General features: G+C 33.1%; 1 protein-coding gene across 1 annotated transcript in view; it reads left to right on the top strand.

The window, feature by feature from the left end:
- SMC5 (structural maintenance of chromosomes 5) overlaps positions 1-23,687 on the top strand; it is a 100,633-nt gene that overhangs the window by 20,275 nt on the left and 56,671 nt on the right. Inside the window, exons 3-10 of the mRNA XM_012641630.1 lie at positions 844-896; positions 10,640-10,802; positions 12,159-12,293; positions 13,967-14,107; positions 15,483-15,644; positions 19,269-19,340; positions 20,834-21,089; positions 22,888-23,042. Of these exons, the coding sequence (XP_012497084.1) occupies positions 844-896; positions 10,640-10,802; positions 12,159-12,293; positions 13,967-14,107; positions 15,483-15,644; positions 19,269-19,340; positions 20,834-21,089; positions 22,888-23,042 (1,137 nt within the window). The remainder of the gene's footprint in view (positions 1-843; positions 897-10,639; positions 10,803-12,158; positions 12,294-13,966; positions 14,108-15,482; positions 15,645-19,268; positions 19,341-20,833; positions 21,090-22,887; positions 23,043-23,687) is intronic.

The raw sequence follows: 23,687 nt of genomic DNA, 5'->3' as shown, positions 1-23,687 counted from the left end.
ATACTTCAAGTTTGGTCATGAATGTTAAATGAGAAAATTTATGTAAAGTGCTTAGCACAGCAGTATATAGTAAATGCTTAATAAATGTTAGCTGTTATGGTTGTAATTGTCATCGTTGTCATTACCGCTATTAAAAAGATTATTATTTGCAAGGTACACTTTCTACCTTTTTTAGTATTTATTATTTATAGCCTGATTTAAGATCCAGTCTGATTTTTTTTTTTAGGCCCAGGGTTTATAGACTCAGATATATGGAAACTAGCTTAAATATGTCCATTTTGCTATGTAAATTGTATTCTTTTTTGAAAGATACTTGGTAACAGTTATATCCTAATTAATAACAGGATAGGTAATATTATAGTGGTTGTTATAATAATATTTAATCTGTGTGACTGTAGAAGTCTTCAGTGATAGTAAGAAGGTTTGGTATAGCACTTTGTGTTTATAATATAGGACCTACTTTCCCACAGGCTTTTTGCTCTTCTCTCTGAGAGTGTTCAGTATAGTGGCTAAGTACACAGGCTCTGGAGCCAGATTTCCTGGGTTCAGATCCGTTTTCTGCCACTTATTGGCTTTGTCATGAGGTTTGTTAAGAGGGCAACTACTTAGCACATAGGAATTCAATAAATTTTAACTAATATTATTATTGTTATTTGTGGGAAGGAACAATGGAGGGGTTCAAACCTGGCAAGGATGTATTTTAAAAGCAATGGGAATGGACATAACAAGTAGTTACTGGAAAAAAATCTTAATTGACAAATATTATAATAATGATTGTTACAGCTCTGATTGTTAATCTGGGAATGTCATCACACACCTCACTTTTTCTTTTTTATGTTTTAGGTTGGGTTTTTTGTGAAGAGAGGATGTTCCAAAGGCATGGTTGAAATTGAATTGTAAGTATTAAAAGTGCTACAACCTCCTTTTCCTGTATAATTTCTTAGTTTGTGTTTTCCTGTATAATTTCTTGATTTATGTTCACGTTATCCTGGTGACTCCAGAAAAGAGTATTAATATAGTATTATGGCGTAAATATTGGAAATAATATTTAAAGGATAGCTTATCCAGACAGCTAAGTTTTTTTTTTAAATGCATTTTTTAAAACTTAAATTGTGAGAATTTTATTCTGGAAAAATGTTCAAGGAAATTTTAAGTTTATCAGAGGTAGTAGAATTATTACTATTAAATATTCATTAATAAGTAGGGATATTTTCCACAAATTTAAAGTATTTGTTGTTTTTTGCTGATTTTGAAAGTAATGCTTGTTTTAATAAATGAAAACAGTTTAGAAGTGTATGAAGTTGCAAATAAAAGCCTTCTTGTCATAATTCTTCTAGGAATAAGTACTGTTAATAATTTGTAAACCCTCATGTATGACAGATACTTGGTACTTTTGTCACCATTTTTTATTTCCTGTCTTATGATACCAAAAGTTCATCATGGTATTCTTTAACATTGAGCACAGATATTCTCAATGGACTACTCTTGGCAGCTATTTTTGATGGACCAGAGTTGGTATTTAGATAAAACCAGCTGACCATCCTCAGTGTATATACTTTTAGTCTTTTATACATAAATATACACATTGTTTAGATGATTTTTAGAAACTGTTGTTTTTGGAGTATTTATGGAAAATTGTGGTATTTTTGAGGTGAAAAGCTCTTAAAGATTATCTGATTGCCCTGTCATTTTATAGGATATGAGGAAATGATCTTTCACTTAAAAATTATTGGAAAATTTTTTATTTATGTAGAGATGAGAAATAGACACATGGAAGCAAAAAGAAAATAAAATATTATGCCCAGCTTATTAAAATATAATGATAGAATTTTATTGAAGGATACAAAATCAAAATCTGAATAAATGAAGAAGCATATGTTCCTAGAAACATAAAGTTAATGTTTTTAACGTGTCAGTCCTTTTCAAATTAATGAATATATTTAATACAATTCCAATGAGAGTCTCAACAGGTAAATTTATAAGTTGATTCTAAAGTTCATCTTGAAGAATAAATGTTCCAGAAAGCCCAAGAAGATTTTGAAAAAGCAGAATTGTAAGGTTTTTACTTACCAAATGTTAAAGTATACTATAAAGTTGTTGATGTAATTAGTATGGTATTGGTACAGAAGATAAGGGGAGCAGGATGTAGAAACTAGGAGCAGATCTAAATGTGAGAACTTAATTTATTGTAAAAGTGACAGTTTGATTAAGTGTGAAATATTGTGAGAGATAGGAAAAACCAAACTGTTTTTGCTGTTCTCAAACTCAGCACTACATAGAACACTTGTGACACCAGATGTGTGGGTTTTTTCCCCCCACACCTGTTCGGTTCTGACACGAACTGGTGTTACCGCAGAGCCCACAGATTACGGGCTCAGTCCGCCATGACTCACCCCCACTTCAGATGCCATTTGCCAGTCTCAGGTTATAACCTGTACTTCTGACCAACTAGCTATGAATTGGGGATCCCAGGAGACCCCTTCTTTGAGATTAAGTATTTGCTAGGGTGGCTCACAAAACTCAAGGAAACACTTAGTTTACCCATTTATTATTAATATAAAGGGTACTACAGAGGATACAGATGAATCGTCAAATATAGAGCGAGGTCTGGAAGGGGCCAGAGTGCAGGAGCTTAGGTCCTCGTGGAGTTGGGGTATACCACTCTCTCAACACATGGATGTTATCCCCAACCTGGAAGTTCTCCGAACCCTGTGTAGTTCAGGGATTTTTATGGAGGCTTCATCATGTTATAGGTATGATTGATGGGGATGAGAGCTGGGTGGGGCTGCAGATTTCAAGCTTCTAATCGTGGCTTTGTCTTTTTGGTGACCAGCCTCCAGCCAGGAGCCCACCAAGAGTTTTCCCTCATTAGAACAAGACATCCCCGTCACCCAGGAAATTCGAAGGGATTAAGAGTTCTGTGCCAGGAATTGGCGACAGAAACTAAATATGTAATTCTTATTACAGGTTCAATATCCCTTATCTGAAGTGCTTGGGACCAAAAGTGTTTCGGATTTTGGAATATTTGCATTATACTTACCGGTTCAGCTTCCCTTATCCCAAAATCTGAAATCCGACATGCTCCAGTGAGCATTTCCTTTGAGCATCATCATGTTGGCATTCAAGAAGTTTTGGATTTTGGAATATTTCAGAGTTTCGATTTTTGTATTAGGGACACTCAACCTGTATATTGCTATCACAAGTGTAAATTACTTCAATTGTGTTGGGACAATTGGCTGTTAATTTTTTTAAAAAAGATAAATTTAGAGCTTTGTCTAACACCCTACACATAAACAAAATTTAAGAGTGTTGAAGGCCAAGTGAAAAAATATGTAACTTTGGAAATAATAGAAAAAATATGGAATGTTTTTTAAATCTTGGGAATGAGATAGACTTTTCTAAGCAGAACAAAAATCTCAATAAACATAAAAAGTAAGATAGGAAATTTAGGCAGCATGGAAATCCAGCTAAAAGCAATGATACCCTAGTTAAAAATAAGTGACAGATAAAACATTTTCAGCACAAAAAATATGTTCAACTCTTAAAATTACTAAAATGCCAGTTCCTCATGCAAATCAGTAAAAATTATAAACAACCTCATAGAAAAATGAGCAAGGAAATTTAATACAAAAATAAAATAAATGGCCATAAAAGTATAAAATAGAAACTTTACCTTACCAATTATCAAGAAAGTCAAGATAATGAGGATTTTTTTTCTCTCAGTTTAAAAAAAATTTAAAGGTAAAATTCAATAATATGAAAATATAAGGAAGTGGTAGTCATGCATTGTTCATGGGAGTGTAATCAGTATATTCTCTTTGGCAGTATCTGTCAACATTTAGAATATAGATACTCTTTTACCCATTTATTCTATTTTAACAAATATGTATTATAGAGAATGTTAACTCATTAACACAAAATTAGCTTTCCCTAATTTTAATAGTGAAAAATTACAAACAGCCCAAATGTCTATGAGTTGATGAATGGCTAAACAAAACGTGGCATATCTGTACAATTACATAACAATAAAAAGGAATGAAATACTGATACATGCTATGGTATGGGTGAACCTTGAAAACATTGTGCTCAGTCAAAGAAGCCAGACATAAAATACCACGTTATATGATTCTGTTTATATGAAACGTCCAGAATAGGCAAATCCACAGACACAAAGGATAGATTAGCGGGTATTAGAGTATGAGGGGAAGAGGGAATGTTGGGTGACGGCTTAATGGGTATGGTAGGGTTTTTTGGGGGCGGGGGGCGATGAAAATATTCTGCACTTAGTGGTGATGGTTGCATAGCCTTGCGAATATAATAAAAACCATTGTTGAACTGTATGCCTGAAATGGTTAAAATAGTAAACTTTATGTTATGTGTATTTTACCACAATTTTAAAAAACTGAATTATACACTTTAAAATAATGGATCATATGATATGTGAATTATATCTCAGTTTTTAAAAAGCAATTGCCAAAGATACTCTGGGGTTAGCCTTGGTATCATTGAACAATGGCTTCTCAGATGTTGGAAACTGAAACAGATATACTAAGCTGGGTATAGTTATAAAAGACAGAAGGAGTATTAGCATTTAGGTTTTAAAAGTCCAGGACAGATGGCTATAGGTCTTAAGCACTTCTGACTTTGTACTCTCAGTCACCAAGGCCCAATTGTTTTCTTAGTTACCTAAAGAGTTAAACTACTTGGTGTGTAGTAGCTACTAGCTTTAATAATCTAATCAGTGGCCATTAACCACAGCCCTTTTACCAAATCTGGCATAGGGAGTGGTTTCCTTTCCCTAAACTCCAAGTGGTTACATTATAGTTACCAGTTCTGCCAGGGTCCATGTGGCCTTGAGAGTACCAAATGTAAAACACCTCATCTCTAGTTGTTGAAATTATAATTGCTGTTACACAAATGTGTTAACTGGCCATGTACTCATTGAGTGGAATGGTGGCTAGAATAATCTCAAGCATGCAGTCATTTTTCAAATATTTATTGAGCACCTATGTATTGGGGATATAGCACTCTGCCCTCATGGAATTTATAGTTAGGGGTATGAGGGGAGACAGAGAAATAAGTAAAATGTATATTTTGTTAGGTAGTGATAAGTGCTATGTAGAAAAATAAAGCAGGGAAGGAGGATAGGAGTGCCAGAGTGAAGTTTTGTATTTTTTTAAATAGTGTGATCAGAAAAGTTCACTGAGAAGGTAGCATTTGAGCAAAGACTTGAAGAAGAGAAGGTAATAAGCATGGACATATTTGGGGAAAGAACATTTCAGGTAGAGGGATCTGCAAATGCCAAGGCCCTGAAGTGGTAACCAGTGTGACTGGATCACATTGAAGGAGGAAAATAGTATAATAAAAGATAAGATGTGAAAATATCAGCTCATAGAGCCTATAGCCATAGAACTATAGAGCCTATAGCCAGCGTAAGGACTTGGCAATTATTTTACATAAAATGTGAAGCCACCAGGTTTTCAGCAGAGGAATGACATTATCTAACTTAAATTTTAACCAGACTATTTGGGTTGCTATATGGAAAATAGACTTTAAGAGAGCAAAGACAGAAGCAAGAATATTGGTTAAGTGACTAATATAATAGATGTTAGTAGCTTAAGATATGCTCATAAATCAGATGTTGAGTGTGGGAGAAGGGGAGAGGCATCAAGGAGTACTGCAAAGTAAGTGGCATGCTTAAGGGTAGAGTTTCCATTAACTGAGGTAGAGAAAGCTGCCACAGGACATTTGGAAAGTAAGATCAGAAATTCATTTGGAGTAGATCACATTTCATTGAACTAAGATGCCACCACTTGTAAGATGCAGCTTCCAATTAAACTAGCACAGATAGTTTGAAATGTACATCCTAATTTTAGAAATGTTAAACATAGTAAAGTTTGAGATGCTTAGCAGACATTCAGGAGGAAATGTTGAATGGGCGGTTAGGTCCATGAACCTGTGATTCAGGGAGAAGTCTGGCCTAAAGATAATATATTTGGGACATTGTCAGTATTATGATAGATGAAATTACCAATGACGCAGAGATTGACGAAGGAAAGAAGAGGTCTAAGAGCTAAACCCTGCTACAGTGCAGCTTTTAGAGATGGAACATAGGAAAGGAAATAGGATTGGCTAGCGAGTCAGGAGTACAGAACCTGGAAACTATTGCTTTGAATGGCTTGAAGAGGAGAGAGTTGTTCATCACCTGTGTTTGATACTGCTGTTAGGTCAAGTAAATTGAGGACAAAGAATTCATAATTAAATTTTAGTTTATCATTGGCCTTGACAGGGTTTGGGAGAGAGAGTGCTTTTTAAAATTTCTATCGAGTGTTTGGGAAAGGCCTGTGAGATTATTTTTGAGCAGAGAAGTGAGTGACATAAAAAGAGCTATTCATAAGAAGATCTGGGAGTATAGTATTCTAATCAGAGAGACCAGTTTGCACAAAAGATGTAAAGTGGAATTAAGTTTTATTATTTCTGAGGAACAGAAGAATGTCAGTGTGGTTGGAGTAAAATGAGATATTTGCTGTAGGACTTCAGTTGGTTGGGGACATTCCCTTCTGTTCCTGATTTGGAATGCTTTTAATTATGAATAGCTGATGTACTTTATCAGCTTCTATTGAGTTGATCCTGTCATTTTAGTTATTGAATTAATTTCCTGGTGTTTGCTCAATTTTCCATTCTTAGAATGAACACAATATTGTCTTAATTTTTTTGATGCATTCCTAGATTTGGTTTTCTGCTCTTTTATTTAGGACTTTTACATCTGTATTTTGTGAAAGATATTTATGGTTTGAATGTTTGGTTAAACTTACTGGCCCTTCTAAGTACTAATTTAATTTTTTTCCCTAAGTACTGATTTAATTTATTTAATGGGAATGGGATTATTTATATTTTCTATTTCTTCTTGGATCATGTGGTTATTTATACCTTTTAAAGGATTTTTCTTAGTTTTAAATTTTATTAACATGAATAATATTCTCTTACGAGTTTATTATATATGTCTGTTATCTTATGTAATATATATTTATTTGTCATCTGTAGTTGTATTTCCCTCTTTCATTCATGTCCTTTTTTCCCCCTATATTTGAAAAAAACTGATCTGTCCATTTTGTTAGTCTTTTTTAATGAACTATTTTTGCATTGTTGTTTTGTCTTACATCATGGTTTTCTATTTCATTAATTTCTATTCTTACCTTTACTGATTCTTTTTTAAACTTTCTTTCACTTTCTTTTGTTCTTTGTCTAATTTCTTGAAATGGATGTTTATTGTGTTAATTTTCAGTCTTTTGTTTTCCCTAATGTAAATAGTAAAGGTTAAAAATTACCCTCTTAGTATTGCTTTAGCTTCATCTCCCAAATTTTGTTATTTTCTTTTTTTTTTGTCTTTTTTGAGACAGTCTCACTCTGTCCTGCTGACTAGAGTTCAGTGGTGTCATCATAGCTCACTGCAACCTCAAACTCCTGGGCTCAAGCTTTCCTCCTGCCTCAGCCTCTGGAGTAGCTGGGACTACAGGCCTGTGCCACCACACTCAGCTAATTTTTTTTTGTTTTTTGTAGAGACAGGGTCTCGTTGTTGCTCAGGCTGGTCTCGAACTCTTGAGCTCAAGCGATCCTCCTGCCTTGGCCTCCCAGAGTGCTAGGATTATAGGCATGAGCCACCTCACCCGGCCATATTTTTTTATGTTCATATTTTCAGTTCTGAATATTTTTTTTATGAGAAGTTGTTTCTAATTCTAATTAGTGATTTTCTAGTACAATATTTTTAGTATTGATTTCTACTTTAGTTGTAGAAACATAGAGATGTTTTTATGTTACCAATCCTTTGAAATTTGTCGGGGCTTACTTTTTATAGTGGGCTTTTGTAATTGTTCTTCATTTGGCTGAAAGAATGAGTATTCTACTGTTGATACCTGCAGTGTTCTATATTTTTCCATTAGTTCAAGTTTATTAACGTTAAATCTTCTGTATTTTTGTTGATTTCAGTTGTCAGATTCCTAATAACTGACAAAAGGTATTACACTATCCCTCTATGTAGATTTGTTAGTTACCCTTGTCCTGTCAATTTTTGCTTTATATATTTCCAGGACATCATCAGTTACAGCTAAGATTCAAATTGTTAATCCTCCTGGTGAATTGAACAACTTATTGTTGGTCTACTGACTTCTGTCTTTTGATGTTTTATCCTTAAAATCTACTTAATTTGCCATTAATGTAGTTAGCAGCTTTTTAAAAAGTATTTTCCTGGTTATTTTTTCTCATTCATTTATTTCCTATTTTTTAAATCTCATTTAAACTAGTATAACTGGTATTATTTTTTTCCTGTAGTCTTTCAAATAAAGTGTATGGTCCACTTACAAATACTGTAATTACTTATATGTTTGAATGTACTTTTACCATCCTGTTTCTCTGCTTTTTATTTTTCCCACTGTTTAGCATTTTCTTTCTTGCTTTTGTTGGATTTTTGTTTGTTTCATTTTTCCTTCTCTATTGTCTTGGAAATTATTCATTTTTCTTTTGTTTTAATGGTTACTAGAATTTTGAACATAAATTCTTATTAGAGTCTAATATCTTTATCTTCCTACTGAATAAAGACCTTAGAGTACTTTGTTCTTAATAACTTCTCCAAACTTATATGCTTTTTAAATTCTCTTATTTTTTAAACTCCTCAAGACATAATTATTGTTAATATAATTATATTATACTTTCAATGTTTGTTTAGAATTATCCCAGATATTTCTTTGTCTTGTGTTTCATTTCTTCTTACATTTCTTTTCTTCCCTCTGGGATCACTTTCTTTCTGCCAGAAGGACATTCTCTAACGTTTCCTTTAATGAGGGTGTTCTATTGGAACATTCAGTTTTTATCTGAAAATGATGATATTTTGCTCTAAATTTTGTAAGATGTGTTTGCTAGATACAAAATTCTGTATTGTGACAGGTCTTTTCTCAGCATTTTCAAAGTGTAATGCTATTGTCTGCCAATGTGAATCTAATCTTAGTTTCCTTGACAGTAATTCTCTTTCAGGATGCTTTTAAAAATCATTTCTTGTTGTTTTATAGTTTCATATCATGTTTTTTATTTATTTCCCTTGATATTTAATGAGCTTCTTAAATCTATGTTTTCGGAGTTTTGGGAAGTTCTTGTCTATTAGCTCTTCAAATATTACCACTGACCCATTCTCCCTCCTGTTCTTCTAGAATTCATTTAGACATATTAGGCTTTCTTACTCAGTTATCCATGTCTCTTTCATTTTTTCATCTTTATGATTCTGCTTTCTGTTATTTGTGTTTGGCCTTGACGCTTTGTTTTCTTGTGAGGCGGAGTGTGTGTTCACACTAAACTGCTCCTTTCCCTTTGAACTTTATCTGTGCTTAATCTTTGAGGATAAGGTAAATTCCTGCAGAGGGAATTATAATTAACTTCTGTCAGAGATCACTGGATACTTTTGGTTCAAGATCACCAATATTAGTGATTCTCAGCTTGTGGTGATAGTGATGAAATATTTCTTAGTTTATCCTTACACTGAGTGTATAGCCCTTGGGTGTGGTTTTCTGTTAGTCTCTCCACATTGGGTAGCTATGGGCTTTGTCCTCTACCAGGAGATCAGGAAAACGAATCCTCAAACTCACCGCATTGGGCAAATGCCCTCAAGGTGAAAGCCAATTTCATTTTTCCATTCTGGGTTCCCACATGCACTAGGATTTTGGCCAGAATTCCTTACTTTCATGATAACTCATAAATTCATTTATGAAGGTATATTTTATCTATTATTTTTAGTTGTTGATAGCAGGAGGATCAGTAAGGGTATTTTATTAGTCATTCTGCTGAAAATGAAAATTTAAAACCAGTTATTTTAAAGCCCTAAAAGCTTACTGTGTTTGAAGTGTTCTGATTACAATATAATCTATATATACAACATTTACAAATTATCATTGTTATTTAGTGATTGGATACCAATAATTTATCTTTCTACCACATGCTGCTGATTCCCAGTGAAGAAGATGGATGAATAGATGGCAGGTGTGGAGCAGTAGTACTTCTAAAAGCAAGAAATAAGTAAATACCCTTCTTGTATTGCTTAATGTTCCTTTATAGCCATGTGATGTAATCCCCTCTGAGTTCAGAGTGGATGGAGTACATGGTGAGGAAGCCATTGGCTAGTTTTGATTTCTGGAAATGTTTGTACAAAAGTCAATTTTCATTTACACATTTTCTGTGTAGGGAGAGTTTCAAGGCTAAACTGTCATATGCTTTAATATACCAACCCATTTTGAATGCAGTCAATGCATGTGATTGAAGAATAGCATAATAATTAAACAATAAGTAACTCCAGATATGCAATTCCTCTAGTGGTGCTTGGGAATTAGTCTTGGTATTTGTTCTAATTTTATTTTAACAGTTTAAATAATTTTGAATGTTTAGTAAGTGGTACCTGACATGTGGTCAGTTAATGGTATTGTTACTAATGAAATATCAAGGTTTCTTTATTGGGGAAAATAATAACATCAAAATATCAAAAGGAATAAAAATTATAATCCTATCTGGCACCTTTGATGCAAGAGAATTTTGGAAATTTTATTTCTAAACTAATGTAAGTATTCTGAATATAAAGATTTTAAAATTATTTTTTAATTAGGTTCAGGGCTTCTGGAAATCTTGTAATCACCCGTGAGATTGATGTGGCAAAAAATCAGTCCTTTTGGTTCATCAACAAAAAATCTACAACCCAGAAAGTAGTGGAAGAGCAAGTTGCAGCCTTAAATATTCAAGTGGGCAATCTTTGCCAGTTTCTACCTCAGGTATGAGAGAAATAAATATAAAGATGGAAAAATTTTATATATAGTGTTTCCTTTTTATACCTTATAAGAATGTAAATACTTTTCAAGGGATATTGTAATGGCTGTTATTTAAATTGAATGTAGCACTCCTGTATTTTGTTTTGTTTTTGTTTTGAAAGGGTCTTGCTCTGTTGCCCAGGCTGGAGTGCGAAGGCATGATCATAGCTCACTACAACCTTGAACTCCTGGGCTCAAGTGATCCTCCTGCCTCAGCCTCCCAAGTAGCTGGGACTACAGGCGTGCACCACCATGCCTGGCTAATTTTTTTTTTTTTTATTTTTATAGAGATGGGGTCTCACTGGCTGGTGATCTCACTGGGCAAGTGGTCTCACTCACTTTCCCAGGCTGGTCTTGAACTCCTAGCTTCAAGCGATTCTCCCGCCTTGGCCTCCCAAAGTGCTGGGATTACAGGCGTGAGCCACCACACTCGGCCGTGCATTCTTAATACTTACTAACAGTTCTTTGTAAAAGGTAGCACCTCATCACTTACAGTATGTTATTAATTTGTAGTAATTCAGAAAATTTCAATTAATAAAAGTTTAAATTATAGAGTATTTTGAAAGAAATAAAGTTGCGTTATTTTTAAGTATGGAGAAGTACCTTGTGCTTCCGTTGTAGACCCTTAAAATTTTGTTAATAAACAGTTTTTTATCAATGTATTTGTATAGGTATTTGATGTACTAAAATTCTTGTATCTATACGAGTGCCTTCTAAAATCTTAACATTTTAAATTTATTAGAAATAAAAAATCTTGATAACGCATGCTAAATGTTAAAGTCAAATACCTTTTAAATTTGACTTTCAGTGCTGTCTAGTGACTCAAGTATAGTTTCTTCAGAAACAATGATCATTTGATTATGTCCAAATTAAATAGAAATTTTAAAGCTTTTTGTATTTATCAGCTAATGTTAGATTACCTCCAGAAGTAGATGTTTGACACTGCCTTTTTTTAAAAAAAACCTTATAATATTTCAACTGATGCATGATAGTGATCATTTTCAATCCAGGGGACTATTTTTTCTTTTATTGCTAAACTATTTTTATTATACATATGTAAACATTTCAACCTTGGAAATATTGACGTAGAAATTTTTTAAAGGTTATCAAAAAGATGACAATTTCCACCCTAAGTTTGTCTTCATTATTTTAAAGAATAATGTATGTGTATGTATATATAATATATGGTTTTTATGAAGATTTACATCTCAAAGTTTTATTTAAAAATAAGCACCATCTTAAATGTAACTATTGAATGAAGTACATTTTGAAGATACTTATAACTGATAGTTGTTGCTGATGTTAATTTTTGTACTCTAGGACAAAGTTGGAGAATTTGCTAAACTCAGCAAAATTGAACTCCTCGAAGCTACTGAGAAGTCAATTGGTCCTCCAGAAATGCACAGGTATCACTGTGAACTCAAAAACTTCAGGGAGAAAGAAAAGCAACTAGAGGTATTTATAAATAGACAACTCATTTTTTTCTTATTGATTTCTGTGTCTCAAAATGTGGGAGGGTGGGTAGTAGTTCTTATTCATTGAATAAATTCATATTTATGATTTTTTTTCACCCAGGATTGTACTGCTGATGTCAAAGTGACAAAAAGTGAGATTGGATTTGATAATGTAAAGTTTGAAAATTTTGACTGGTTCAGCAAATACATTTAATTGAATTTTTAAGGAACTGATAATAGTATTATGAAAATATTTTTTTCTCTTAGGAAATTATTATTCTTTCGTTCATTCATTCATTATCTATTAAACACCTGCTATGTGACAGGCACCGTGTAAGACTTTGGGTAATGTAACAGTTACCATGTGGCATTTAATATAGCATTTCTGTTGACCCAGTTCTCACATATATTTTTTTCATTTGTATGAGGGTGGGTTCTGTAAGAGAACTATACATTTAGTTGTAGTGTTAAATTTGTTATTTTCACCTTTAATAAACATATAAACAAAAAAATGTCTTTTATAGCCTATTATTTGTAAAGGTATTTTTATTTCATGGGTCTTTTTCCACATCCCAGCAACCAAAATAAATTCAGTAAATTTTCATAATAAGATATCTTGTGAACAAATGCTTTCTTTTAATATAACTGTCTATACTTGACAACATATATTTTATTATAATTAAGTGTTATTTTTATTATTATACTTAGAGTGAGTGACCAAAAGAATTGTTTTGAGCTTTTTTTATTTATTAAGACAGGGTCTTACTGTGTTGACTGGGCTAGAGTGCAGTGGTGTCATCATAGCTCACTGCAACCTCAAGCTCCTGGGCTCAAGCGATCCTCCTGCCTCAGCCTTATGAGTAGCTGGGACTACAGGCATGCACCACCATGCCCGTCTAATTTTTCTAATTTTTGTAGAGGCGTGGTCTCACTTTTGCTCAGGCAGGTCTTAAATTCCTGGCCTCAAGCAGTCCTCCCACCTCAGCCTCCCAAAGTGCTGGGATTACAGATGTGAGCCACCGCATCTGGCCACTTCTGAGCTTTTTATAATTATTTTATCCTACTTCAGATACTCCTTTGGTCCTTTTATTATTCCCTATATCCAATACTCCAATACATCCAATCTAATACTCCCATCTAAAACACTCACCTACACCACCTACCATCCTCTGGAAAAAAAAAACAAAAAACCAAGCATATATTCTACTAGGTTCTGAGTACATCTTTGTATTTGTGAATTTGCAATTTAAAGATTAAATTTTAGCTTTCTTTCATCTCATTTCTAAGACCTTTAAGTCACAGGTGTTCATAACATACTAATCATGATAATACTACTTTTTATTTGCATATCACTTTTACAGCTTTTGTTGAGCTTTCACCTATATTAAATGAATTGCTTCTACCTTTGAAGTGGATGGAGCACATATTTCTCTTATCTTTAGGCAAGAAGAGTCCAGGCTCAGAGATGTGGCAGGGCTTCCTCACAGTCACATGACTAATAAATTGTAGACCCTAGACCAGAACTCCGGTATGAATGTTACTTTTACACAGTTCTTAACAATCCCTGTGGAATTTTTGTGAAATTTTGCTAGCATTGTTTATTTTTCATTATTAAAAGATTTGACCTGTTGTCTTTTTCAATCAAACTAATCATTCAACTAATATTTATTTTAGACCTCATGTAAAGAGAAAACTGACTATCTAGAGAAAATGGTTCAGAGAAATGAAAGATACAAACAAGATGTGGAGAGATTCTATGAACGTAAGCGACATTTAGATTTAATTGAGATGCTTGAAGCAAAAAGGCCATGGGTGGTAAGTCTTAATTATTAGAGGCGAAAATAGGTGATTCTTTAAGTAGCAGAATAGTTACAAAAAAGGAACCAATTTCTATGTATTCAAATGAGGTGCTTTTTCATTTTTTGCTTTATATATTATAAAATTTATGTCTCTTACTGTTTTATTATATAGCTGTGTGCTAGTTATTATTATATAACAAATAATAATTGTCAGTGCTCTTAATTCTTCCAAATTTTGATCCTCAATATAGTTCTTTGATTGTTTTTTAGAATGTTAATGATCTACAAATGTTCACACATGTAAAAATTAAATCTTTGAATATTCTCAGTCAGATCATTGAGAATTCACTTGGAATGTGCCACTTATATCAGCTTCAGCTGCAGATGTATCTTAGCTATCATCTTCTACTCATATATTTCATAATTTTCCTGAGTTTACTATATTGTAATCTGCGTGATGTACATTTTATTTAAGACCACAGTTTGGGTTAAAGATTCAATTCCCACAATGCATTACTTTATAATAGGTGGAGCAAAATAGGTAAGAAAGTTTTGTAGTGTTTGCTCCAAAGTAGAATGGAAATAATTGTTACTAGATTTGAAAAAAATATGTGACTATATTTTGTGGCATTCTCACCCTATGCTATTCCATAATTTTATTATTCTTAAACTTTTTGCTTTCTTCAGCCTTTTTTGGTTGCATTTTTCCTATGTCCGTTATTACTACTTCATCCATTTTGTCTTTTGAAATCTTTTGGTTTTCCATTTTTTTCCTAAGATTGATTTCATTCTTTTTTCACTTCTTTTTTTTCATTTATTCTTACATTTATTTGTGTTTCTTTTATTTCTTTTCTTCATCCCATTCACTCAAGAGTTGTCTTAGTGTTCCACTTACTTTTGTTTAGCAGATACTTATTAATTCCTGTGACATGACAAGGATCACTTTCACCTAGCTAGCTACATGCTTTCTGTTTTCCCTTTGACCCATTTTCCATTTGTTCTGTATTATTCTTTTTCATTTTTGCCTTTTATAACTGAGTTGCTTCTTTATACATCCTTGTATTCCTTTTTATTGAGAGATTAAAGGCAAATCTCATTTTAATAGCCATTAGAATGTAAGTTTCAGAAACAGAAAAAGATGGAAGTCAGAGTCCAGCCTAATGATAGAAATGAATGCTCAGTAAGTATCAGGACTCTTGTTAAATCATTATATTGGAATTTACTATTTCTGAAGTTGTCTCAGAGGGCAAATTTTATATTAATACACCTGCCAAAGGGATATCAAAACAGTCTTTTCTTAGGTTTGGTTTCTACCTGTATCTTGATTTCGATATATTATGTTAATTTAGGCTGGTAGTTCATTAACTTCTATTTCTTGAATTTTTTGCAAGGAATATGAAAATGTTCGTCAGGAATATGAAGAAGTAAAACTAGCTCGTGACCGAGTGAAGGAGGAGGTCAGAAAACTTAAAGAAGGGCAGATTCCTATGACTCGTCGAATCGAGGAAATCGAAAGGCAACGTCACAATTTGGAGGCTCGAATCAAAGAAAAGGTACTTTGTGGGTTCAATTTTGGATTGTTTGAATTTTATTTTAGCAAATATAAATAATATTTTGCAAGTTTCCCAAGTACTTTCTAGAGTTTACTTGTAGCTTTCATTCCTTAAGTTTTTTAACCAGGAATTCTACCACCACAAGGCTTTCACAGTCTTGTTACTGTTAGAGGATTGACACTTTATAGAAATTCTAAGATATAAAGAAAGAAAAATGAAATTGTGCTTGTTTTAATTACAAGAGGATTCATAGTAGTATTTAGAAACAATGAGTTGCTTTTGTGAATTTATTGTATCTGCTTTGTAATTACACACCCTTTTGAAGGAGGGCAATATAGAAAATACATTTCATAGAATATTCCCTATATTTTTTTTTTTTTTTTTTTGTGAGACAGAGTCTCACTCTGTTGCCCGGGCTAGAGTGAATGCCGTGGCGTCAGCCTAGCTCACAGCAACCTTAAACTCCTGGGCTCAGGTGATTCTACTGCCTCAGCCTCCCGAGTAGCTGGGACTACAGACATGTGCCACCACACCTGGCTAATTTTTTCTATATATATATTTTTAGTTGTCCAGATCATTTCTTTCTATTTTTTAGTAGAGACGGGGTCTCTCTCTTGGTCAGGCTGGTCTCGAACTCCTGACCTTGAGCGATCCACCCACCTCGATATTCCCTGTATTTTAAAAGTATAACTTAAAATTTTTTATGGTCATGGCTTTTAACTTCTAGGAAGATTTTGGGGTCAGAGATCATTTTGAAAATGGTTTAAATTCATGCTTCCAGAATAATCCAAAATAAGCAAATCCAAAATTTTGCATAGATGCAGTGAAGTCAGGGCGTTGACCCTTACTTAAGAACCTCTGGCATAAACTGGTCACTTAGCTCCAATAAGTAGAGTGCTTTGTAATTAGACCAGTGGAATTAATGCTATATGAAGGTTAATTTTGTGAAATCAGAAAACCATTTTCAATGTGTTTGTGCTGTATACCCCTGATGTTGGCCCTTGTGCTCGAAGATGGGTGTCAGTGTAAAGGGAAGATTTCAACCTGTAACTGCTATTAGAAAAAAAATAGAATAAAACATGAATTCCACTATTGAAAAATCATTTTGTAAATAGTGTATTACAAACTTTGCAGTATTTTCTTCATAGTCATTTTCTCTTTATTTTTACAATTGAATATAAATGTGAACATGCTACTCCAGGTTCTTCATTACTGATTACTGTCAATTTGATAAGGACCATTCAATATACAAGTTCGATGAATATAAGTTTTAACTTTTGTTTGTGAAAAAGCAGTTATGTGGAGCTCTTTTCATTTAAAGCTATGATTGTACTTTCTCTTTTTTGGGGCAGCCTGCCTGTAAGAAAAAGAATTTCTTGAGCTAGATGGCACCAAACATTTATTTACTATGCATGTTGAGCAATGCTTGCTGAGTGAGAGGGTCATATCTAGGAATATAAAGTCTGTAATAGATAAAAAGAGTCAGTGGTTTAGAATTTGCTACTATCATGTCAGAAAAGCTCCACTGTGTCTTAATTCTAATATGGATTAAAGTGACTTAAAATTATTATGCTCAAGTCCAGAAGATTAAACAGTTTTTAAGAACAGATAAGGATTTTAGGACTTGATTAGATCTGATTTTGAAGAGAATTACTATTGACTATTTTAAATTTTAGAGCAAGAAAGGATTATAGATGTTATTCTAGATAAATGCCCCCATTTTATAGTTAAGGATACTGAATCCCAGAGGTAAGTGACTTCCTCAAAGATACAGAAGTAAGAGTTGGCCATCATTGTTATGTTAATGGAGTTGGTTGTAGTTACGTTGTGAATTTGTAATTGCTTTTTTTGGTTCCTGAATTTTCTGTGTTACTGTGGAATTACTTTTATAGTGGAAAAAATGTACATAATAAATTCCAAATCTCCTAATTAAGGAAACATATTTAAAAACCCGTTGTTTTGCTTGTCTGTTCCTTACAGAAGCCCAGCAGTTAAAGCATTGTCAAACATCCAAGAGCCTAATTTATTTATTTGAAAATCTACATAACCTAAGATATTTTAGACTTTTTTTCCTAAAGAAGTGATCCAGGATTCTGGAAGTGGCACATTGTATCAGTCTGTATTTTTTTTTTTTTTTTTAAGTATTAGCTGTGCAACAGGAACAAAATGGTTACTTTTGTTTAATATTCATGCTATTCTTGTTCCTGTGCCCTCTGTTCCAGAAGAAAACTTTTTCCAACATTTGTAATTTTTTTTCTCCAAAACATTCCAGGGAGATGATAAGTGTTATGGACAGAGCATAGGGTTTAGATTCACACAGATGGGTATTTTAAATCCTCACTATGCCATTTACTAAATGCCTGACCTTGAGCAAGTTATTTAGTCTCACTGAGCTTTACTCTTACTAGTCAGGTGAAGACAGTAATACTAATCTTTGTCTTACATGATTAACATGTATGAGGGCTGATCAGAAAGTATCCAGCCATGTGATAAGAAAAATAGAGACAACAATGGCTGGATACTTTTCCAGACAGCCTTCGTATGATTTAAGCATAAATCAATATTACTAGTGTCAATAAATTAGTTTTCATCTGTAGGAAGAAACTACTTTTTCCTTAGCATTGTGAATCTCCTACAATTTCAGTGATAGTGCTAGGAGGACTCATAGCTAAGATTTATTACAGGGAAAGGCTACAAAACAGTCAGTAAAGGGAAGATGCACGTAGGGCAAAATCCTGGGGAAACCATGCACAAGCTTCCAAGAGTCCTCTCCCAGTGCAGTCTCACAAAACCTGCTTAATTCCTCCATCATCAAATTGTGACAACACCTTGTGAAGGCCATGTCTACTGGGGAAGCACATTAGAGACTCAGCACTCATTTAAAAATCAGAATCCAAGAAGGAAAGCAAGAGTTTAGCCTCACCCACAATGTTTGTACAAACAGGCGAAATAGGCGCAGTAAACCACTCTTATCAGTTAGGAAATGGTACAGACACTCCCAAAATCCACCCAGACCACAGCCAAGGGCCATCCTTGCAAGCAAGCCTTTCTAAGAGTAGTTGTCTTAGAACTGCAGTGTTAATTTTTTTGCATACAGCCCTATTCTTCACTGTTTGGGTTACATATTTTATTTGTTAGTGATATGTAATATGTGTTAATATGTAGTTTACATGTTTTATTTGTTAATGAAAGATATCAAGGAGGTTACATACTTGCTATAAGAGAACTCCATATTTGAAATAAGACCTGATTTTGGATCTTACCATTTTTTAGCTATATACATAGGTTACTTGGCCTCTTTGACCCTTATTTTCTTCATGTGTAGAAAAGCAGTAATATCTGTCCTGACTATCCTGTAGGATGGTTTTTAGGATCAGATAAAATAACACAGGAAAATAAATGTGAAGAAATAAAGCATATGCATGCACTTCTTTTTTAATATCAATAGGAATAGTCTTTTGTAGATTTACAAATAACTGTTGGTATTTTTGGTGATAATTATGAATTTTGTTGAAATGTGAAAAATTGTCGTGGGTTAACTCACATAAAAATATAGGAATGGACAGGGCCATATAATTGGCTTGCATGAGTTTTTAACTATTCCCCCCTGGTTTAATTTTACAGGCAACAGATATTAAGGAGACATCTCAAAAATGCAAACAAAAGCAAGATGTTATAGAAAGAAAAGATAAACATGTAAGATTTCTTACTGAAATTTTTATTATGTTAATTTGCCCTAACTTTTGTTTTTAGGTTTGGATTCTGCGACAAATTCTTGTTTAGGAATTGCCTAAGATCCTTCTCATTCTCTATTTCTTAATCTGTGAGTGAAACTAAGATTTGGAAGTGTAGTAGTTGCACAGAGGACAATTAGGAAAAATTCCTCAAAACTACTCATTTATGCATTATGATCTTTGAGCTTGGAGGCTCAAGGTTTTTAAATAGGATAATGGTGGATTTAGTTACCTTAGTAGCAGAAATTAAATTCTGAGGTGTATATTCTGGTTTTGGTTTTTGTTTTTTTAAACACCAAATAGATCTTTCATTTCAAGAAATCAGTGATGACATTTATGTAGAAAATGCATGTGTACCTTTATACATGATTGAAATTAATGAGATAAAGCATACTTAAACTACAGAACTTTTCATTTTGATTACATTTTTATTATTAAGTTTTATTGTGTTGACGTAATCTTGGTTTATAGCTCTAATTTCTAGAAATGAAGACAGTTGAATTGTAAAACTTCAGCTTATCGCAGGCAATTTTTTGCTAAGGAAAATCCTATTTCTTTAAATTTTAGTTCATACTTAACCTAGCAAAGTTTAAAACTTAAGGGAGAGGGACTTTTCTTCTTCCAAAAAGATGAACTTCAGAAAACATCTATGTACTGTCAAGGAGATTTCATGATGGAACATGTCTTTGTGTCTGTTTCCTTTGCTATTTCATCAGGTTTATCTTGTACCCCTGAATTGAATTTTGACATTCGGAAGTCATATTTATTAATTTCTAAGAACATTTTTTATTATCTAATTATTGTTAATTCATAGTATCCTGTTGTTTTTGATGTATGTAATATCTTCACAAATTTTTCTGAGAATACAAACTAAAAGTTTTTTGAAGTTTTCTTCTTTTCTATTATCTTTTTTTCTTGGTATTTGTTTTTGGTTTTCTTATTTTGGTTTCTTGCTTTCTTCCTGGAGTCTTTCCTTATTTATCTGGGGATCTTTGGTTGTTTGTGTATGGTTAAAAGTAGGGCATGAAAAGGCTGATTAAAAATTCATTGTCTTGTTTGTCCTTTCGTATTTGCCATGGTTTGTCCCTTTTACAATTCTTTTCAAATAATCTTTTTTATTTAGAAAAGTCAACCTTATTTTTTAATTGTCTAATAATTTCTGCTTTACCTTTTTTTTTTTAATTTCTAAGTATTACCGGGGTAAAAATGCTTTTGGTTACATGGATCACTTTTGTAATCCTTGAGTCAGAGTTAAAAGTGTGCCCATCACCCAGACAGTGTTTATTGTACCTGTTAGGTGGGTTTTTGCCCATCACCTCCTCCCTTCTATCCTCTGCTTCATTTCCATTGAGTTTTACTTCCCTCTGTGCACTTTCTGAAACTAGTATGTTATTATGAAAGCCTTATAAACCAGGAGAAGAGCAATTTCAAGTATTAACTTCTTTTTTTTATTAGATCGAGGAACTTCAGCAGGCTTTAACAGTAAAGCAAAATGAAGAGCATGACCGACAGAGGAGGATAAGTAATACGCGAAAAATGATAGAGGATTTGCAAAATGAGCTAAAGACAGCAGAAAACTGTGAGAATCTTCAGCCCCAGATTGATGCCATTACAAATGATCTGAGACGAGTTCAAGACGAAAAGGCATTGTGTGAAGGCGAGATAATTGATAAACGAAGAGAGAAGGAGACTCTAGAGAAGGAGAAAAAGAGTAAGTTTTCTTGAAGTGAGGCTAAAATTTTTATCAAATAGAGATATATCTATGTTGATGGGCTTTCTTCTTTCCCTGATAATCATTTAATTAAAATGTTTAAGTCTCCTTGTTTAGGAAGCTTAGCTCATGCCTTAATTACCTCAACTATAATGTCTTCCGTGTAATGTGATTTGCCACTGGCTGACCGTGGCCTTTTGTCACAAAAAGAGCTTAGTTTTATTTTCTTCACAGAGTCACTCAGTGTTACTCAGATCAAATTTAAGCTATTCTAGCCTTCATAACCTTCCATTAGCCTAGTTCCTTGAAACCTCTCCAGTTTCATGTTTGGTTTTCTTTTTTATAGACTATATGAATAGATCTGTAGCACTATTCAGATAGAGGAGATCTTATATTTTATCTGCTCAGTGTATATGATTAAGATTAGTAAAAAAAAGAACCCTTTTTTTATGTTTATCAAAGAGCTAGATGTGTATGGCTGGAAAAAAAAGCTTGAGGAGAAGGGTGGTGCCACCCCTTTTCCACCTCCAGATTCACTCAAAAGTAAACACTTTTAACTCTTTCAGCAGTTTTTTCTAATAGTCCTTCTGTATATATTTATTATATTCTCATTTTACTGTTGCTCAATAATCAATTTTAGACATTGCATTTTTATATTTAGTTACTCTAGATGTTGATTTTACCTCATAACACACTCCTCCAATCCTCAAATGGGATTATTATATTAATGATAATGATTTTTATTATAATTGATATACTTTTTGTGGTCACTTAACATTGCCAGTATCGCTTGAATGCACTCTTTGTGAGCTAAAGTACCAGTACTCCTTTCTGTCCTTGCTTTTTACTTTCCTCCCTTCTCACATTCTAAATTCTTTCATCTGTACTCTGGTTTTGATATTTTGAAAGCTGAAAACATTTGTATTTATTGAGAACTGTAATCAAGTTTTACATGCTCTATTTATGGGTTAATTCTAAAAGTTTAGAAATACTAAGTATTGTTAATTACAACAATTAAACTTGTTCATGGTCAAGCCAAGTAGTACATTAAGATTAAATTTCCTATCATTGATAGATTTTTAAAAGGTTTCAGTTTATCCTTTTTTAAAAAAAAAAAACATTTCCTTTATATAATAATTTCTCTAAATTGAAGAGAAGAAACAAAGGTATCTTATCAGGCATTCTCTTGAGTTCTGTAGCCTTCTGCTCCTTCCATCTAAACTGGTTATTCTCAAGGCCTCTTGCATGGTTGTCATCTGGGATTTCTCTCCTGTTTTTTCTGAATTATAAACCTATTCCTAAATTCCACGTCTTCCTTTTTCTTACATTATGCCCGTATTTTGTTACAGCATGTCTTAGGGTAACCTCCTAAGAAGAGATATCTGGGAATTAGCTATCTAATGAGAGATATCAGGTCTTTGTACCCCTGAATATAAATATCTTTATTTTATTATCCCATTTTCTCAATTTTGTTGTATATATAATTCCGGGTTGAAAATATTTTTTCTCTCAAAATTTTGAAGGCCTTGTTACCATTGTCTTCTGAGAGGAAATCTAGTGTTTTTCTCTTTTTTGTATGTGACCTGTTTTTTATTTTTCATGGTTTCAAGATCATGTTTTATCCCAAGTGTTTGGAAATTTTAGAATGATCTGTCCAGGTCAGGTCTTTTCCACTATGAAGAGTACTTGCTGAGTGGTATTTATAACCTTTAGATCTAGGATATTCTTTTATATTAATAATACATTATTTCATTAATTAAAGCTTTGAGAGAAACAATACTTTGTTTTCCAATTTTAGGTGTGGATGATCATATTGTACGTTTTGACAATCTGATGAATCAAAAGGAAGATAAGCTGAGACAGAGATACCGTGACACATATGATGCTGTTTTATGGCTGAGAAATAACAGAGACAAATTTAAGCGAAGAGTCTGTGAGCCCATAATGCTCACGGTAAAAAATTTTGTTCATCTTGGTAACATCTGGTAGTTTTATTATTGTAATCATTGTAGATTTTTGTTTTAAGAATTTTTAGTGCTTTTAACCACCTGGGTTTTCCATTATCAGACTTGTGGCATCTGACATACTGCAGAATCCCTACATGAGCTTTTTAAAGGGCCCTTGATCAGTGAGGGTAGTAACTGTCATAAAACCTGTGAACTTTTTTCTAGAAAGAGGTATGGAAAACTAACAACTTATTGACAAAGGCTCATGTAGAAAATTAGTTTGGTTAGCTGGTTCCTTCTGGCACTTGCTATTCTTAGGTTATAGCAGGCATTAGATTAAAACCTGCTAAAGAGATAGAAAACTGCTGTAAATAAATATGTTAATAAGGAATACATGACAAAATAGGCAAGAAAATTGCTTGCTACAAAAAAAGGCATTCTGAAGATTTTGAGAATGAAGCCAATAGTTCATTGACATGATAAAGTATTTGATAGCTCTTATTGTTGATTGTGGGTCTTCAAGAATAGGTGAAGCTATATTTAGTAAATCATTTAGTGAAATGGAGCCAAGGATTTACTAGGATGATTGCCATCTAAATTATTTAAAATAAGGTTGACCGTGTAAAGAGATGAAAAAATGAAAAACCACGTC

Source organism: Propithecus coquereli, unplaced genomic scaffold (genome assembly GCF_000956105.1).
Source record: "Propithecus coquereli isolate 6110/MARCELLA unplaced genomic scaffold, Pcoq_1.0 Scaffold166, whole genome shotgun sequence".
In the NCBI taxonomy this organism is placed as follows: domain Eukaryota; kingdom Metazoa; phylum Chordata; class Mammalia; order Primates; family Indriidae; genus Propithecus; species Propithecus coquereli.
Note: the sequence above shows the minus strand (reverse complement) of the source record. Positions and strands in the feature narration are given on the sequence as shown.